Source organism: Podarcis vaucheri (genome assembly GCF_965113315.1).
Source record: "Podarcis vaucheri genome assembly, chromosome: Z".
NCBI classification, from domain to species: domain Eukaryota; kingdom Metazoa; phylum Chordata; class Lepidosauria; order Squamata; family Lacertidae; genus Podarcis; species Podarcis vaucheri.
The window spans coordinates 37220832-37241157 of NC_138758.1; the positions used below are offsets into that span (position 1 = coordinate 37220832).

At 45.7% G+C, this 20326-nt stretch overlaps 1 protein-coding gene across 1 annotated transcript in view; it reads right to left on the reverse strand.

The window, feature by feature from the left end:
* The window catches only part of DDX31 (DEAD-box helicase 31), a 69878-nt gene that overhangs the window by 16694 nt on the left and 32858 nt on the right, over positions 1–20326 (reverse strand). Inside the window, exons 17-18 of the mRNA XM_082207822.1 lie at positions 12499–12580; positions 1472–1583 (exon numbers count right to left, since the gene is read on the reverse strand). Coding sequence (XP_082063948.1) covers positions 1472–1583; positions 12499–12580 — 194 coding nt within the window. The remainder of the gene's footprint in view (positions 1–1471; positions 1584–12498; positions 12581–20326) is intronic.

The following is a 20326-nucleotide window of genomic DNA, read 5'->3' on the forward strand; positions in this document are numbered from 1 at the left end:
AGAGCCAGCTGCCGCGTTAATTATTCACCATCCTTGGCTTCAACAGAGGAGGAAGAATGGAGGGAGGTTTATGGAAGCCAGCCGGCGTTTGGAAATCCTGCATATGCAGACAGCAAGAAAGATGGAGGAAGGGCAAGGAGGAGCCACCTTTGCATGGGACACAAAACTGGAAAAACACAGAGGGCGAGGGAGAGAGAAAGGGAGGCGTTTAAGATATTCATGGGAAATGCAGGGTTGGTATCTCTCCCTCTGCAGTCATCCAGCATTGCATAAAGGCTCAGGCTCTGGCACGGAAGAAGAGAATCGCATCTGCCTTTATGGAGCCCTCAACTGCATAAACTGCGAGCACCAATATGGGTTTGGTAATGTAAGAGCCTCTCCCCACCCCCACCCTTGATATCTTGTGCCACTGTTGATGGTGTAGAACGCGGCCAAGAAGATGCCTGCTGGTCAATTATGCCCAGTCCCACCAAGCAAATCCTGAAGACTGCAGAATTTGGAGGGTCACTGCTTCCTTGTCCGTAAAATGGGATGTGAGGGGAGAAATCATATTCCAGACTGGTTGTGTGCCAATTGTTTCACAGCAGAATAGGAAAAGGAAAAGGGGGGGGGAGTGGCCTTGGGATCAAATTTTAGAAGGTTTCTTCCTGGTTCTTCCTCCTGCTGAAAATGGGCCTGAAAGCAGTGTTCTCTTGCAGCCAACAGAATATGTTGCTTTTTGTGATTGGTTGTTGTGTGTGCAAATTGTGACTGTGTTGTTTGCAGATTCACTCTTGGGCTCAAAAAGTTCAGCTACCCTTGTGCTGAACCATAGTAGAGTAGCATGATGGAAAGATCTTTCCGAGATGCCCAGGAAAATATGATTTTGCTTCTGATGTCAACTAACCATAGTTTAGTTGCAGTGTTCAGCTTAACTGTGGTTAAAGCAAGAGGGTGGAATTCATTCTCATGCCAAAGAGGGGAGGATGTACATATAGGAACATAGGAAGCTGTCAGACCATTGGTCCATCAAGCTCGGTGTTCTCTGCATTGACTGGAAGTGGCTTTCCAGGATTTCAGACATAAGGCTCTCTCAGCCCTAGAGATGCTGAGGGCTGCAGCTGAGACCTTCTGCATCCAAAGCAGATGCTCTACCATTGAGCTATGGTCCTTGCCCTATATAGGGTTGGCTGCTGAAAGCTGAGCTTTGTTATGACAGAGTTAGCACTATGGCATTTCACCTAAACCTATTAGAAGGTTTTAGCTGGTTTCAGAAGGTTGTTTTGGGGAGTTTTAATTGTGCTCTGTTACCCTGCTTGCTGCCCTGGGCTCCTTCAGAAGGAAGGATGGAATATAAAATATAATAATGTTTTAAGAAACACCACTCAATGATGCAATAGTAAAAAATGTTTTTCATCACCCCCTCTTCTCCTGCTAAAACTAAAAAAAAGGATTACATTCTAAGATTATCAAAAACAAAAAGACTCCTAACCTTTTTTGGCCCGCTGAACAGTTTCTGCATTAGAGTGGACGTAATTCTCGAATTCAGTCTGCAAGATGGTGGCTCTGCGCCGCACTTCCTGGGGGTCATCTCTGTGGAATTTCTATAACAGACGAAGAAAGTGGGGGCGGGGGAAGAAGAATGAAGAATAAAGAGATTTTATACCCAGTTCTTCACTTCTGTTTATTCAGCTTATGAATCACTCTGTCATGGGGACAGAGATGGGGGAAACGAACAGTAAAAACCACTGAAACGAAATATCCATTAAAACGGATCAAATGTACCAAAAGTGTTTGCCAATTAAGGAAGTCACATATTAAATGTCCCGAGCAGAGGCCACCCTTTCCAGGTTACCAGACTTCCAGGAAAAAAACAGATCAGTTATTTAGTATTTAAAAACCTTTATGAGCTGGCTGCCTTGCCAACCAATTTTTATCATTATCAGCCCAAGCTGAAGAAGGTGGTGGGACAAAGAAAGAGGGTCCCCTCTGCTGATCTTAATGCCTGAAAGTATCAGTAGGGAAGAATATATTTCAGATATTTGGGGCCAGGGAGAGGAGGGGTGGCCTGGGGAGACTCCTGAGGGCCAGAGAGGGACCCAGAGGGCCACATTCAGGGCCTGTGCTGTCTTATCTTTGAGTTTGCACTGATAGCCACCAAGCTCTCTGGGGTTGCAACTCCCCTCCCCTTCCTGAGATGTGAATGAAGCTAGCCAAATTCAACCATACAGCAAAAATGTCTAAAACAAAGAGCCCCTTCCCCAGTATCATAAAAACCTGCTGGATACGGCCGATGGTGAATCTAGTCTAACATCTTTCTCTCATAGTGGCCAAACAGATGCCCCAATGGGAAGCTCACAAGCACAGCCTGAGTACAACAGCAACTCTCCCCTGCAGCTGGCTTTCAGAGGAACACCATGAAGGCTGGACAGAGCCATCATGGTCTGTGTGACTGGCAGGTGAGATGATGTTACTGGTGCCGCCACTAGGGGCTGCTTGGTTAGAGGTGACCTGTGGCAGGGCCTTCTCAGTGGCTGCTCCCTATTTGTGGAATGCCCTCCCTGTTAAGATGTGCCTGTCTCCATCAGAACGAGGAAGAATCTAAAATCTTTCCTGTATCACCCAGACATTCAGTGGCTGAAATACACTGCTCCTGGCATCATGCGATCACTGTTGTTAACTGTTTTTAGAACACTTTAAAAAAAAATTATATTACTGACGCGTTTGCTGCCCTAGGCTCCTTCAGGAGGAAGGGTGGGATACCAACTGAATCAATTAAAAATAATATATTACACACACACACACACACACACACACACACACACTTACAGTCTTCTTCTGAGATCATCCTAGGGGCAGCACTGACAATCTTCGAGAAGCACACCTTCCAACGTATTTCTCTTCTTCCAGAGCAAAACCCCCTCACAGATCGCCTGCCACCTTTCCAAAATAACTTACATGGCCTTCAGCATCGCTAACCATACCTATGCGATGATGGTGCAATTTTACATAACATAGCAACCTGTCAGCATCTTTGAAACCAATCTACCAAAGACGGTAGGCTCCCCACCCCCATCTTCTAATCCTTTGCTAAATAAGCATTTATGCCATTGGTAGCATATTCGCTGTTAACTCTCTCCCCTGTGCCCCCCACAACACCATTTTTTGGAATGCAACTGCCAGTATTGTTAAGAAGAGGAACGGGAAGATAACTTATGGAAGTAGAAAGAGGAAAAGGAAATGAAAGAACATATCCAACTGAGGTTTTGCTCAGAACAGACTCACTGAAATTAAAGCACCTAAATTAGTGATGACTGTTCATTTCAGTGGGTCTGGTCTGAAGTGGCCTAGTGGATTGGGCGGCTTGAAGAGGATGGTACAGATTTATGGAGGAGAAAGCTATCAATGGCTTCTAGCCACAGTGGCCATGCTCTGCCTCCAGTTGGAGTGGCAATGCTTCTGAACACCAGTTGCTAGAAACCCACAGGAGGGGAGAGAGCTACTGTGCTCAGGTCCTGCTTCCAGGCTTCTTATATCTGTGTGGCCACTGTTTGAACAGGATGCTGGACTGAATGGGACCCCTTCTGGCATGGTTTAGCAAGGCTCTTTCCATGTTCTTCCTCCACCATCGGTGGCAGTATGCTTCTGTATGCCAGTTGCTGGAAACCACAGGAGGGGGAGTCCCTTGTGCCTGTGGGTTTCTGACAAGCATCCGGTCAGCCACTGGCCTGATCCAGCAGGCTCTTCTCATGCTCTTATACATCCCTATGTAAACAAGTGCAAGGAAGGCTTAGCTAAGGGTTTTGCGATCTAATTGTTAAGCAGCTTCCATTTTGTCTGAATGGTTTTCTTACATAAGCATTTAATAAAATGCTAGTGTTTTTGGAGAACAAAAACTCTCGTTCCTAAACTTCCGCTGCCCTGCAACTACACTCTTTCATGAGAAAGACTTTGAGAGGAAACCCTGAGGAACAATCTGTACCACTGTCCTGTGGGACATCTTCAGGAGAAGGAAAGGCTAAGGAGGAAACCCTACACAAATCTGGAGTTGAGTCCCTAAGACAGTTGGATGGTGTCTTGTATGCCTCCTTCCGGCAACTCCTGCAGCTAAGCTGGTGTCAAATGTATTGCTCCGCTTTCCTTTGGACCACATCAGTGAGGCTGAGAGGGGGTTATTGCCATCTATACACACAGCCCAGGCTTGCACCCCGGAGAGTCACTTCAGTACTGCTACAGATGCAGAAATAATGTGTGAGGCAGCAATTATGAGCTACCAGCCTCTGCAGCCACAGCAGGTGCTGTGATTCTCCAGCAGTTTGACTTCACCCTCAGAGGTGCACTCCATGATCCCTCATGATAGACAGAAGTGTGTGTCACTCACAATACAGTTGGGGAACGACAGACAATATAGTGCCCTCCAGATGTTTTTGGACTCCATCTCCCAGGAGCCCCGGCAGATGGCATGGCCAATGGCCAGGGGATGAAGGAGGTTGAAGTTGAGCAAAAGACAGTGGGCTACTCCTGTAGGAAGGCACGCTTCAACCAAAGCTGAACGCAATTTTAACAGCTCACATTGACTGCTATGGGGAATGGCCAAGTAGGGGCTTAACAGTTCAAAGGTCGTAGCTTGGTGGTAGAACATTGTGCTTTGCATGCAGACAGTTCCAGGTTTACTCCCAGCATTTCAAGGTAGGGATAGAAATGCCCCCTTGCCTGAAACCCTAGAGAGCTGCTACTGGTAAGTGTAGACCATACTGAGGTAGATGGACCAACATTCTGATGCCATATAAGGCAGGTTCTGATTTACATGTCTCTAAAAGTAAGTCCCACTGAGTTTAGCAGGGTTTATTTCCAGGTAAACTGGTATAGGATTGCAACCCAAATCCTACTGATTTATCAGGAGAACTTTGAAGTGCATGATTCTTGGCTGCATTTTGCCTGAACTAAGCATAAATTTCTACTCAGGAGGGAGTGCACATTTCCGAGCTTAGATCTGGATTTGCAAACCATCGTTTGTGAGAAGACTACATTAACTGTGCCAACTAAATCCAGGTTGCTGGCTGGTCTCACCAAAAGTGGAAAAATCTTTACACTCGCAGACACTTCCAATTCCATATATTCCAAAAAGCAATGGCTCGAGGAGCGTGTTTTTAAATGGGCAATTTCTGTGTGGTGTTTACTTTGTTTACAATGCAATGCTGAAAACCAATTCAGATTTCAAACACCTAAGGGTGCTTGGTTACATTGTTTAGCAATGAGAAAAAGTCTTGCAATATACAGTGGTGCCCCGCAAGACGAATGCCTCGCAAGACAGAAAACTCACTAGACGAAAGGTTTTTCCGTTTTTGAGCTGCTTCGCAAGACTAATTTCCCTATGGGCTTGCTTCGCAAGACAAAAACATCTTGCAAGTTTGTTTCCTTTTTCTTAACACCGTTAATACAGTTGCGACTTGACTTCGAGGAGCAACTCATAGAACGCAGTGTACATAGTAGCCTTTTTTGAGGTTTTTAAAGACTTTGGTGATTTTTGAAGCTTTTCCAAAACTTCTTTTGCAGCCATTTGGTAAGTTAAGGTTTTAAAACTTTTTGGGGGGGTTTTGGATTTTGGGTTGGGGTGTTTGGAATTCAAGGACTTGGTGTTGGGAAGGGGTTTGCAAGAATCTGGAAGCTTGTGTGTTTTCTTCCTGCATTTTTATGATTTTCTGTGACCATTGGGCCACTCTGCTGTTTTTTAAAAAAATTCTGGATTTGAATTTCTGTGTGCTGGGTGGCTGGGGGAACAGTTGGGGAGGGGTTTGCAAGAATCCGGAAGCTTGTGGTTTTTTTCCTGCCTTTTTATGATTTTCTGTGACCATTGGGCCACTCTGCTGGTTTTTTTAAAAAAAAATATTCTGGATTTGAATTTCTGTGTGCTGGGTGGCTGGGGGAACAGTTGGGGAGGGGTTTGCAAGAATCTGGAAACTTGTGGTTTTTTTCTGCATTTTTATGATTTTCTGTGACCATTGGGCCACTCTGCTGTTTTTTTTAAACAAAAAACCTGGGTTTGAATTTTGAAATGCTCTTTACAGTATGTGTGACTTTAAAGAGCACTTAATAAACCCTTGTTGTACCAAATTTGGCTTTGTTTGGACTTTTTCTGACCATAGGAACGCATTAATTGAATTTCAATGCATTCCTATGGGATTTTGTGCTTCGCAAGACGAAAAATTCGCTAGACGAAAAAATTCACGGAACGAATTAATTTCGTCTTGCGAGGCACCACTGTATACCAAAATATGGAGTTAAAGGGGTGGAAGTGTTAAGATATGCTGCTGCTGCTGTGTGTGTTTGTGTGTGTGATTAAAAACAGAATGTGACAGTTCATGAGCAGAATAAATATACAAAGGGCACCTCCTCTTGGGCAGTGCCCCATATGTGGAATTATCTGCCCTGTTCAAATTAGTGGTGACTAACCTGTGGCAGCTGGTGCCTATTGGAACTGGCAGGGCAGAAAGCCCAACAGTAGAAGGAACCAGAGGCAATGACAAGCAGGGTCAGCCCCATCCTCTCCTCCTTGCTCAATTCTACAAGGGGCCACACTGAGGCTAAGGAGGAAGAAGCTAACAGGCAGAGCTACCACCAGCACTGGAAGTAAGAAGGCAGGCAAGCAGGTAGGGGCTGTTGGAGAGAAGTCTGAGGTTGGCGTGGCAATGCCTCTTTTGCCCTAACGGACCAGCCTTCTTTCCTACGTCCCTACAGGTGCTGGACTCCAACTCTCATCAGCCCCAGCCAGTATGGTCAACGGTCAGGGATGATGTGATTTATAGTCCAACAACTACTAGAAGGCCACAATCTTCCCATCCTTGCTTCAGATAATTTACCCCTTCTGCCATGTGACCTGTTGAGGGTGCTTTTTTCCAGCAAACCTTTGTTTTTAACAGCTGTTTAAAGTTATGATGTGTTAGTCCTGACTTAAAAAAAAAATGTTTTTACCATGAATGTTACTGTTATGCCCACACAATGGGTTGTCTCCAGCTAAGTTCCACTCAGAGCAGACTCACTGAAAATAATGAGCCTACATTTCATAGGATTCCCAGACCTCCTGACGGCAACAAAACCACAACATGGTTTGCTTGTTTAGTGGATATATATCCCACCATTTCCGCCCTCCAAGGACCTTAAGGTGACGTACATGGTTCTCCCCCAACCCCATTTAATCCCCACAACAACCCTGGGAGATAGACAGGTCATGGGCCAAAGGTCAGGCAGCGTGAGCTTCATGGCCAAGTGATGATCCGAACCCAGGTCCTAGTCCAAAACTCTACCTGCATTGCACCACACTGGTTTTTACAAAAAGTCATGCATATTGATTTCAATGGGTCTACTTTGAGTAGGACCAGTTGCAACCCAATGTTCTTTTATTTATATATATGAATATATGTCCATTTATGTACTTCCTTGTGCATTCTGGTGGACAAGCGACATACAATTATTATTTTTAAAGTGAGTCAAGTCTCAGCTGTTGTGAAACGCCAAAACTTCCTTTCCTTCTCTCCCCCTGCTCTCCCCTCGCTCTTCGCCCACACCACCCCGATCCACCTTTTTTCTTTCCTTAAGCCTCCTGGGTGGCGAGAGAGTGTCACCCTCCTGCCATCTTTTTAATATGAATGTGAAATTAAGCGAGTTGCCCTTTCCCCCGGTGGACAGAATCCTCTGTTATTAAAAAGTAAAGCACTTTAATAATGAAAAACTTTCCCCCCTCCCCTCTCACCCCCCTCCCGGTGTTTTAACTGTTTAAAATTAATGAGAAGGGCAGAACGGTTGTCAAAAGCGTTATTGAAAGCGGGCAGCGAGGACGGCATAAACCCCGAAAATCCCTCCAGAGTGTTAAATAAACAGCGCTTCAGCCCTCTCCAAATCCCTCTGATGGTTATTGTATACATTCTGTATCTGAGCTCAGAATAGATCTGAGCACCAGGGAAGGCAGGAAAGGTTCCCGAATTCCAATAAAGGCCTCAAATTAAAGACAGCCCGGCGCGAATTCCAGGAGAAAATTAAAGAGACCTCAAACTTAAGTGACAGGTGACTTGCTTCTATGCCACAACTGTCTGGGGATTTAGTGATAATATGGCAATATATTACAAAGGACTCCTCATTCTCTCTCTCTCTCTCTCTCCTTCCACACCATTCCTCTCCCTCTCCCCCCCACCAAAAAAATCTTCCCACCTTTTAGGTTTCAGAATGAGGCATCTCTCCTTTTTCCAGAAAAAGAAGGGAGGAAGACTTGTTTATATATATCTATTTAAAAAAAAATTTCATCAAGGGTGTATACACACACACACACAAACCCCTATGTACAAGCAGGTAGAGAAGCAAGTTTGGGGGTCAGAGAGAGACAAACAAACAGGAAAAAAAGAAAAGAGAAGGAAATAGTGCGGGGGGAGATACAACACATTAAAAAAAGAAACCCACGCCACTAGCATCAACCCCCCGCCAACACACAGTTCCACCATTCTCTTTATACATCTTCTCACCCCCCCCCCCGGGAGCGATTTTATTTTTAAAAACTGCACTCTAATGGGCATGTTTTGATTTCTGCCTTCCAGGGTGGCTGGTCTGGGGAAAGGAAGAAAAATCTAAAATTAAAAACTGACTCAGAGCTGAAAAGGGAAAATACGCAGGACACAGACACACAAAGTACTACTTGCCACCCTGGAAATAGGGTAGAGTTGTAGCCAATGACCACATCTTTAACCCTCCCCTCAACCCCCCCCCATTTTTGCTGCATTCGCACTTGACCTCAAACTTCCAGGTATAGGCTTGACACATCATAGGCACACACCTAAAGAAATACTGGCTAAAGCTGCACTTAACACTGCAGGAAAAATAAACACAAGCACCAAGTATTCACATTATGGTATGAAGCTCTACAATAGGGAACCTGCAGTTTAGGGGAAGGGCCACAGCTTCATGGCAGAACATTTGCCTTGCAAGTAGAATGTCCCAAGTTCAATCCCCGATATCTCTGAAACCCTGAAGAATTGCTGCCGGTCCACATATACAATACCGAACTAGATGTTCAGTTGGTTCTGACTCAAATTAAAACAGTCTTTAATTCAGAAACATGAGGACTAGAAGCTTAGTCCAGGAAGCACCATAGCTCACTGGTAGAGCACCTACTTTGCATGCAGAAGGGGCCCAGGTACAATCCCCAATGGCGTTGCAAGCTAGGGCTGGGAGAGACTGCCAGAAACCCCAGAGGCGCTGGCAGCCCATGTATCCAACACTGAACAAGATGGACCAAGAGTTTCACTCAATATAAGGTAGCTTTATATATCCTAAGGGGGAGAGAGGCCACAAAGCAATGGGAGAGCAACTGCTTTGCATACAGACGGTCCTGGGTTCAATCCTTGGCAATCTCCAGGTAGGGCTGGGAGAGACTCCATGTCTGAAACCCTGGAGAGATGCTGCCAGTCAATGCAGACAACACTGAATGGGATGGACCCATGGTCTGACTCAGTATAAAGACAACTTCAGATGTTGCGGGGAGGCCTGGCCAGCGGTCCAGGATGGTGGGAGCTGTGGAGCAACCTCAGTCTGGGAGGAGCCTCGGTTCCCCATCCCCAGTTTAAAATCATATGTCAGGAAGCTGCAGTTCAGGAATGGGAAACCAGTTATGGCCTGAGGACCACTTTTCCTTCTGGGCAACCCTCTGAGGGCCACATGCTAGTGGTGGGCCGGGCCAGATGCAAAAGTGGGGAGAGCAACAAATGTAGAATTTACCTTTCTACAGCAGGCTAGTTTCTGAACACACTCACCCATCTGTCCTTCATCTAGGTAGACTGAAGAGGGACTGTCAAGGAACTAGGTCACATCACAGGACACAGCCAGGCAAAAACACCTGATGCAGGTCCAGTAAGGAGTGTGGCTTGGCCCCTGGACCTGAGTCTCCCCACCCTTGCTGTAGCTGGACCCTGCATTCATACCCTGCTGTGATCCGTAAGTTAGGATAGATGCCTGTTTAGATATAGCCTCCCACTGGAAAGACTCCAAAGGACCATCTCTGATGGCGTTTGGGGTTCAGCTGTTTCTGAGCACCTAATGCAACACAGGAGGATTGGCAGAGGTCAAAATAAATACATTCACTCTAAGAAGAAGAAGAGGAGGAGGAGGAGGAGGAGGAGTAGTTTGGATTTGATATCCCGCTTTATCACTACCCAAAGGAGTCTCAAAGCGGCTACCAATCTCCTTTCCCTTCCTCCCCCACAACAAACACTCTGTGAGGTGAGTGGGGCTGAGAGACTTCAGGGAAGTGTGACTAGCCCAAGGTCACCCAGTAGCTGCATGCGGAAGAGCGGGGAAGCGAACTCGGTTCACCAGATTACGAGTCCACCGCTCTTAACCACTACACCACACTGGCTCACATAATAATATAGCTATATATATCATGATAAGGTGTGGTCACTGTATATCAGCTAAGTAAACAGACATGACATTAAATGTAAAACCTCCAGCCATTCATGCTTACATTCAATGATTCAGTTATTGGATTAAGAGTCCCTACTCAACTTTTCTTTTTAGATGCGACTGAAGTAAGCATGTAACCATGTACAGGATTTGTTGGAACTGATTGAAACTATTTTATTAAAAAGTCCTCCACTATAAATTTGTCTAATCCTCTTTTAAAGCCTTCCAAGTTGTTGCCCATCACTGCCTCCTGTGGCAGTGAGTTCCATAGTTTAACTATGTGCTGCATGAAGGACTTTATTTATCCTGACTATAAAAGGGAGGCATCTTCCTTCCAGTTGGTGGTGGGCAGGAGGCAAGGTGAGAACTGCAATGCCTTCTCTCTTGATATTTTTTTTAAAAAAACACACACGAAGATTTTTGTTTTTAGCAACTTTTTGCCCTGCACCTTCGAAGCTTCTCTCTCACACACAGAGCATGCCCCCCGCTCGGAGCCTCCCCCAGCCTGGCAGAAAAAGTGCAGGCAGATCAAATGTATTCTCTTTGTAGGCCGGTGAACATTCACACACCCAGACACGGCCGCATATATATTTCATGTGCCTAAAGATAAAAAATACATTTTACAGGTGCTTTCGGCATCTTTTCCTCCATCAGCTCCTCAGAGAAGTCCAAACACACACACGCACTCTAAAGGGGTATTTATAATGGACATCAGTGAAGACTTCTGCAAGGAGAGAAAGCTATGATGAGGTTCATTCGGTAAAGCCTCATACACTGAAAAAACTGGAAGCACGCAAAGAACTGGAAGAAGGCAGAACACTCAGTTTCCAAGTTGATCAGCTCTAATCAGCACAAAGGGCCAGGAAACTTCTTCTCGGTGGCTAAAAAAGGTCCCTTTCCATGCTGACTGGGTGGCTCTAGGATACCAGGGACAGGGAACCTTCTGCAGAAATAATAAGTAGTTTCTGATCTGCTGCAAGGTCGAGGTCAACTTTGGAACACAGCTGTTCAAGGCAATCCCCAGTAGCTAACAATGGGCAACATGTATTGATGCTAGTCATTTGGGCCAAAAAGAAAAAAGCCACTTTTGCAATGCTTTCCAAGCCTCATCTCCTAAACGGAGTTTCCAACTCACCATAGATGAGCAAGCAAATAGTTTGCTTTACACCAGGGTTGGGGAACCCTTTTCAGCCTAAGTGCTACATTCCATTCTAGGCAACCTTCTAGCAGCCCCATGCCAGCAGTAGGCAGAGAGAGAAGCAAAAGTGGGTGCAGGAACAAATGCTAATTGACTCTCTCTCTCTCTCTTGCTCTCTCTCTCTCTCTCTCACACACACACACACACAATCCTCCACCCAGGCAAGCTAAAGGCATTACTAGAGTCCATGGACACATTCCAGCCAGGTAGAAACACTTAAGGAAGGTGTGTAGCAGGGAAGACATTTACTAATCTTTCCCACTATACCTTCCTCAAACAGTAGCATCCTCAGGTGATGAAATGTCTAATTTAGATCCCACTCTTCACCATGAACTGATTGCAGAGGACTTTTTCTGTGGAATCTCCTCACCACAGACGTGTGGCTGCCACTTTCCCATACAGCTTTCAATGAATGCTGAAGATGCCCCTCTCTGCCAGGCCTTTGACACCTGATAAGTGTGTGCTTTCAGGGCCCACCTTATTCCTGGGACTGCAATTCATTTTAGACTGTTTTAAATTCTGAATTTTGAATTGCCGTAACCAGCCCTAGGATCTGCTGGTAAAGGACAGGTAATAAGTTTAACAACAACAACAGGAAGAAGAGGAGGAGGAGAACCCCCAGACTGTGTACCTGGTCCTTCAGAGGCCCATCTCCCTCCAGAACAGGTCATTCACCTAATCCTCAAACCCAGGTTTAAGTGAAGAGTATAAGAACAGAGCTGGTGGACCAAATCTTAGGTCCATTCTCATTGAGCATCCCAGGAAGTAATGCATCTTGTGACTAGGAGGAAGGACTGCAAACATTTTAACTTTCCTCCCTAGAAAGGAAGGTAACATGGAGGGAGAGAGGGGTTCCCTCTTCCATAAGAACTCACCTTATTTCCCCTCTGGCTGCCCTTGAAACGGTCATCTTTCATCAAGCTGGACAGGACAGATTCCATCTTCATCTCTGAAACACTGGAAGGCGAAAAACAAGGGATGGAAAGATCACTCATGTTTTGTTATTTAGCGCATATTTTATTAAATCATGTCTGGAAAGGGCACTTTAAAAATAAAATAAAATAGCGCTACATCAAGGGTAGCCCAAGGCGATGCCATTCAGGTTCTGCTGGGCTATAATGAAGGTGTGTAGCTTCATTTTTCAGCCTGAGGGCCACATTTCCCTTCTGGGAAACCTTCTGAGGGCCATATGCCAGTGGTGGGTGGGGCCATGAGTAAGAAAGCAACAAATATAAACATTAAAGGTAAAGGTAAAGGTACCCCTGCCCGTACGGACCAGTCTTGACAAGACTCTAGGGTTGTGCGCCCATCTCACTTAAGAGGCCGGGGGCCAGCGCTGTCCGGAGACACTTCCAGGTCACGTGGCCAGCGTGACAAAGCTGCATCTGGCGAGCCAGCGCAGCACACGGAACGCCGTTTACCTTCCCGCTAGTAAGCGGTCCCTATTTATCTACTTGCACCCGGGGGTGCTTTCGAACTGCTAGGTTGGCAGGCGCTGGGACCGAGCAGCGGGAGCGCACCCCGCCGCGGGGATTCGAACCGCCGACCTTTCGATCGGCAAGTCCTAGGCGCTGAGGTTTTACCCACAGCGCCACCCGCGCAGTATGTTAGTTTCTATAGAAATACACTCTTTCTCTATCCTCCATCCAGGTATTTCACACAAAATACCAGGTGCTTATTCTATCTATCTATCTATTATCACAAAGCGGTTTACACAAGGAAAAGGGCCTCAGATGATGATCACGGGGTCCAGGGAGAGGCAGTTCTTGAGGTACTGAGCTCCTGAGCTGTTTTAAGGCTTTATAGGTCAAAACCAGCACTTTGACTTGGGCCTAGAAACTAACTGGCAGCCATTACAGTCAGGTCAGGATTGGCATTATATGATCAAACCATCTTGCCCTGGTGTTCATGTGTTCACACATAAACACACACACACACACAATCCAAAATGCCCACGAGCCTGCAAGGCACACCAATATTGTCATCTCCATATTGCAGATGGGAAGGACCAAGAGAAAGGTGTAGGGAAAGTAGCTACAGTCCTTCCTCATAAATGCGGCCAAAATGTTTACCTATGGTTTCTGAATATTGCCCTTTTTGTGGGGTAGGAGGGATGGAATGTCTTTAAAATGAGGCTATTGTTGTAGAGTTGCTAGTACTGAATCCCACAACTCCTGCTTTAAGTTCAGGCTAGCCACCAAGCCATCCCCCCTCTTCCCTTCCTCCTTCCAGCAATCCTTCTGAGGACAGACCCTGCATCCATTTTACAGAGGGTAAGAACCACCACTGATGGCAGCTTGGTCAGTTTGCTGCTCATCAATGACGGCAGGCACACCTGCAGGCTTAAAAAAAATTACAGAGATTCATAATAACATGAGAGGCAAATGATGTGTGCAAAACAAAATTGTTCACAGTTCCATATAATCAATAATCATTTAAAAATTATTATTATTTACTCATTTCCTATCTCACCCTTCCTCCCTAAAGAGCCCAGAGCAGCAAACAAGAGACCAATCCATAAAACCCTCACCCAGTGTACTGGGCATCAACTCAGTGCAACTGGGTTTTGTAGTTGTTATCTCAACCTTGGATTATCTTCCATTAACCTTTCCCTTAAGACCATGATAGCATTTTGTACAATCCTGCCTCTCTCTCCCCCCCCCCCGATTTCTCATACACACATACACACACCTTTAAAATTTAGCTTCCTTTTGCATCCACATGGAATGAAACTGACATTTCAAAGGAGAAATAGACAAGGAAAGTGGAGGGGAAGTCAGCTCTAAAGTGTAATTTTTCTTTTGCTGTGTGTGTGTGTGTGTGTGTGTGTGTTTGCTTATGTCTCTCTTGGTTCCTTCGATTGAGACTTGCGGTTGTTTGGGGGTTGCGGGGGAGACGGGTTGAAAAGGATTGCATTGTTGTAAGAACAGCACAGGGGCTTCCTCGCCGACAGCTCATCAGACAATTGCTTTATTTCCTAACAGCTGCCTAACGAAGTTTATAAAAGAAAGCGGATCCCCGTGAAGGCATGAAGCCACACACACACACACACACACACACACACACACCAGCTTCAGCCCCTTTTCTGTGACGTGCTCCCCGCTGAGTGAACGAAGTTCGCTTATATGCAAGGTTGCAAGCTGGCAGCATGCCAAGCGTGAGGAGAGAAATGGCAGGGGTAGCAGGAGTAATTTTGGGGGAGGGGGTGTTATCTTTATATCTCCAGGAAATCACTGTCAAGTGGGGAGGTGGGGGGAAGGCTTTGACATTTTCATTCACAAATGTGTCAGAGCAGTGGGGAAAACACCACTTCTTCTTTTTTTTTAAAAAAAGAAAGAAATAAAAGCGCTCTGCCATTCATATCTTAATTTTATGACTTAATATAATCAAGAAGAACCAAAAGGGGGTTATTGAGATCTAGCGCAGTGGTGAGGAATGATGGATCTGGACCATATTTCCTCAGAGGGCAGTCCTGCCAGGTTCGGTGGGCCTTCCTTCCCCAGGTTAGACTGTGCCATGAATCACAAAATTGTTGGTTTTGTCTCTTGCCTCTGCTATGAACTCCTAAGAATGTAAGGGGGCCCTGCGAGATGAAACCCAATTGTCTGTTCAGTTCAGCACTGTCTTTCCACAATGGCAATCAGATGCCTCTGGGAAGCCCACAAGCAAGGGCATAAGGGCACCAGCCCTTTTCTCACTCCCGATTCCCAGGAACTGAGCTAGATGAACCAAAGGTATGGTTCAGTGTAATGCAGCTTCCCATGTTCCTATTTAATGCAGCCCTTTATAAAGACTATTGTGTGGGGAAGGGCTGCACCTCAGTGGTAGAACACCCACTTTGCATGCAGAAGGTCCCAAGTTCAATCCCCAGCATCTCTAGGTGGGAGAAATACTCCTCGTCTGAACTCCTAAAGAGCTGCTGTCAGCTAGCACAGGTCCTCAACGCAGGGTTGTCCACACAGACAGAGTCTCTCTTCGTAATGTACTTTGCTGTACCGTCCATCCAACACCGCCAAGGGCATCGGTTGGAATCGTAGTTCTGTAAAAGCGATTCTTAGTAGGGCAAGTGGGAGCTTTGTCGGGTATCTGGCTTGGGCATACTCCATTTTGATAAGTGGGAACCATGGTGAGCTCTTGGTAGGAGCAATCACAGTTAGATCCCTTTCTGCATCGGACCTAAAGAGATAGTCTCTTTAGTGCCTCTTATCCATCTTCATGGTCACCTGAAGATGTTGTAATTGATATTGGGACAAGAGGCGTTGGATGCCACTGTCAGCTAGCGTAGACAAAAGTGAGCCAGAGGGAGGAGCAAGGGTCTGACTCAGTAAAGCAGTTTCCTATCTAACATTTCGTCCTGCAAGAACATTCTGCTGCTAGAAGCCAGTCTTGAACAAGATAAAGGGGAGGGCGGTTTCCAGTGTGAAACTGCTGAAATACAGCTTATTGAGAAGTTCAGTTCCATCACCTGTGGCCTGAATCTGTTTTTAAATCCTGCTATAGGTATTCATAGGGACGCGGGTGGCGCTGTGGGTAAAAGCCTCAGCGCCTAGGGCTTGCCGATCGAAAGGTCGGCGGTTCGAATCCCCGCGGCGGGGTGCGCTCCCGCTGCTCGGTCCCAGCGCCTGCCAACCTAGCAGTTCGAAAGCACCCCCGGGTGCAAGTAGATAAATAGGTACCGCTTACCAGCGGGAAGGTAAACGGCGTTCCGTGTGCTGCGCTGGCTCGCCAGATGCAGCTTTGTCACGCTGGCCACGTGACCCGGAAGTGTCTCCGGACAGCGCTGGCCCCCGGCCTATAGATGTGAAATGGGCGCACAAACCCCAGAGTCTGTCAAGACTGGCCCGTTCGGGCAGGGGTACCTTTACCTTTACCTATAGGTATTCATGGTTTACCAATGCCTGTATGCAAGCGACGATGCTGCTTTCTGAGCAATGACTTTATATAATTTTACCAAAAATGTACTAGAAAGAAAGAAAGAACTTATTCATGCAGCTCATAGTTAAACTATGGAATTACTCCTGCAGGAGGGAATGGTGGCCACCAACTTGGATGGCTTTAAAAAAGCATTGGGCAAATTCATAGAGGAGAAGGCTATTGACGGCTACTAACCAAGACAGCTAAGCTCTGCCTCCACAGCTGGAGGCAGCAACGCTTCTGAGTATCGGTTGCTGGAAACCACATGGAGAGAAAGTGTTCTTCTATCCAGGTCCTGCTTTCTGGTTTCCCACAGGCATCTTGCTAGCCCCTGCAAGAACAGGATGCTGGACTAGATGGGTCATTGGCCTGATCCAGCAGAGCTCATTCTATGTTCTTATGTACATTTAAGCTTTATCACAGTCTGTGGGTTGCACATTGAAGTTAGTCACGTCCATCAATTTCAGTGGGCCTACTCTGAGCAGAACGAGCACTTACAACAGTCTTGTGTTCCTTGTATAATTTATCCACATGATGACACTGCTAACATCTTCTCTCCCTCCACCCATGTGTACCTGTCAATGTATCTGTCAATATAATAATAGTATTTCATGAATCCGATGAAGTGGGCTCTGGTCCACAAAAGTGGTACCTAAATTTGCTTTTTTCCTCTTCCCTCTCCATCACCTTTTCCTTTTGTGTTGCATCTTTTAGATTTAAAATCTTTGCGTGGGAATGGTCATGTTTTAGTTGATTGTATGTAAATCGTGCTGGGACTATTTTCACCTGAAGAGCAGGACACAAATGCTCTAAATAAATAAAAAGACTAACAAATTTATTACAGCATAAGCTTTCATGGACTTAGAGACCACCTTGTCAGACACATAAAGCAATTTGTTCGCGTTAGTTAGCTCAGAGCAAATTGCTATCTGCCACGAATGTGCCCAAATCGTATTATTACTGTTGTCAGTTACATCAGTTCATTAAGCTTATTAGTTTAAAAAGAGACAAGAGGCATGCGAAAAAAGAGACACAAGGCAGGCGACCAACCTTTCAGAAGGTGGCGGAACAGCTTTGCTTTCAAAGCACAATAGTTTATGCGCCAGACCAGCACATGGCCATTCTTCTGCCTCGTTTCCCACACTGAAATTGTCAGGATAAATTTCCACCAGGCTCCATTTATGAACGGAAAGGGCAATTAGATTTGATGCCACGTGTTGCCCTGGGCTTGGAACTGTCTATCCGGATCTGATCTGTAATCCATTAAGCCCACAGCCTGCTATCAGTCCCTTCTTACTTACACACAGGGATAATCCAGTTCCACATAGATAACTATCACACAGTAAGAAGCACCTACCTGTCCTAATTAGGCTCATGGATTCTGAAACGAGGACTTTCTAAACACTCTACTAACCCAAGGTCCTGTCCCACAACAAAGGGGTCCTGACTCCTGTCCCCTTAAGATTTTCCCCCAGTCCTCCTGGGAGATACTGGGAGCCTTTTCTAACTGGGGTGGGGAAATTTTACAGCTCAAGGGCACATTCAATTCTGGGCAACTTCTCAGAGGCCTCATGCCCATGACGAACAGGGCTAGAGGCAAAAGTGGGAGGAACAACAAATGCAAAAATTCACCTTTGTACAATAGGCTATCTTACACTCTCTCACACATCCCTCTCTATTACTATTGCTGCCATTGATAGTAATGAAATCCCAGCATTATCTATAGAAATTGTGGAACACTTTAGAGCTACTGAACCACCTAATTCTATACAGTATACAGCAAATTGATTATCCTAGGCCAGTTTATCGAACCAAACAGCACCATCTTTGAAGAAGAGTGAAGTAGCAGCAGGCTTGATGAGATCTCAAGACTTGCAGGAGTACAATAAATATTTAAGAAGAACTCACCCCCCACCTCCACACACACACAGGGGGCATGGAATTGTGGTGACTGACTCCTGGTGGGAAATGATGGGGAACTGAGACCAACTGGGGAGATGGAATGGATTATAGTGGTAGAGGACATGGCTGACTGGCTGGCACCCTGAACAGGAAATCACCCCACTGCAACTTTTTGTTGCAGGTTCCACTTAGATGGGGGAAAAGTTATCACATCAGTGAAGATGGGGCCTCCCATCAACAGAAAAGCTTTACACATAGAAATCCAGAAGGCATAACCCAACAAGTCTCCTCCTCTACCACATGTTGTAACTACTGAGTACTCTTTTCACTTTTTACTCAATTATGAGGCCACCTCCTATTCTGTTTCTCTTCCTACTCTGCAGCCTTTCTCATACCTCCATTTTCATCTTTGTCCCCATTTGCACGTCTCCCCGGCTGTCCTTTTCTGCATCTCCTCCTTTGCACTCCCCCATTTTCATCTGCACCTTCTCCCCCTCCTCTTTGCCTCCTTTTACCCCTTGCAAACAGACCACCACCATTTCCACACCACCACCTCCCTATTCTCCTACATCGGCAGATTTATGTTCCTACAAGTTTAAGATGAATAGCATCTTAAAAGCAAGCTCGTTCAGTTAGAGAAGGCTAAGTGATGGATGGTGTGTATACATGAGTGTTTGCTTGTTAATAAAATGCTTGCTGTAAATTACTACATTCTATTTGGAACTTCATCTTGAAGGCAACATTTGCTACCAGGAGTGAAGTGATATTTTAGCGCTACTTTATCACTTTCCCATGCGGCAGCTGAGGAAAGGAAGAGGGGGAGCTTTGAGTAAAGCAGGGACGGAAGGACAATGAGAAGGAAAAAGTTGCAGTACAGTGGTACCTCTGGTTGCGAACGGGATCCGTTCCAGAGCCCCATTCGCATCCTGAAGCGAACGCAACCTGCGTCTGCGCGTGTTGCCACTTCCGCGCATGATGTCATTTTGAGCATCTGCACATGCGCAAGCAGCGAAACCCGGAAGTAATGTGCTCCGTTACTTCCGGGTCGCCACGGAGCACAGCCCGAAAAACTCAACCTGAAGCTACTTCAACCTGAGGTATGACTGTATAAAACAATGGCAGAGGTTTTAATAAGGCATGGATAGAAAAGCACTGAGAGGAATAAAGTGGTGGTCTTAAGCAAGATTTCAGTACAGCTAGAAGGGAACTAAGAACAGCTTTGTTGTGTAAGCTTTTTGGTGTTGGTTTCTGTGTTGTACCCATCTCCACTATATCTCCTTGTTAAAACATTAAATAAATAAATCAGTATTTCTTCCTCCCCAATCTATTCAAACCTCTCCTGTTGTTTTAAACCTTCTCGCTTCCATGCAATGGTCTCTATTAATGGACTATTAATAACAATAACAATTAATTATTATAAGTAATCGGTTGTGTCTAACTAAGTTCTACTCTGCATTGCCCCACTGAAATTAATGGGCCCACATTAGTCATGTCCACCAATTTCAGTGGGTCTACTGTGAGTAGGACTAGCACTGTTTTCATCATCATCAGCATCATCATCATTTCTCCCGTATCGGTCTCTACAGCCACAGCAGGCGCTGCAACCTTCCATTTGCTTGCCTTTACCCCCAAAGGCACACTCCTCAATTGTCTCCTGAGACACAAGGATGCCAACCAACTGAGAATTTCATTAATTCTTTTTTTGTAATGAATTTTTTTTTTAAAAAAATCTCTTTGAGAATCATACTTCAGCTGTCATTAAAAGCATCCTTCTAAAAAGAAGGTAGCAACTACCATCCATTTGTAATGAGACACAGCAGTGCAGATACCTTATTATTGGTTTAGCTAGGAAGTTTGGTTGGAGAGGAGTGCGGGGGGGGGGGAGTT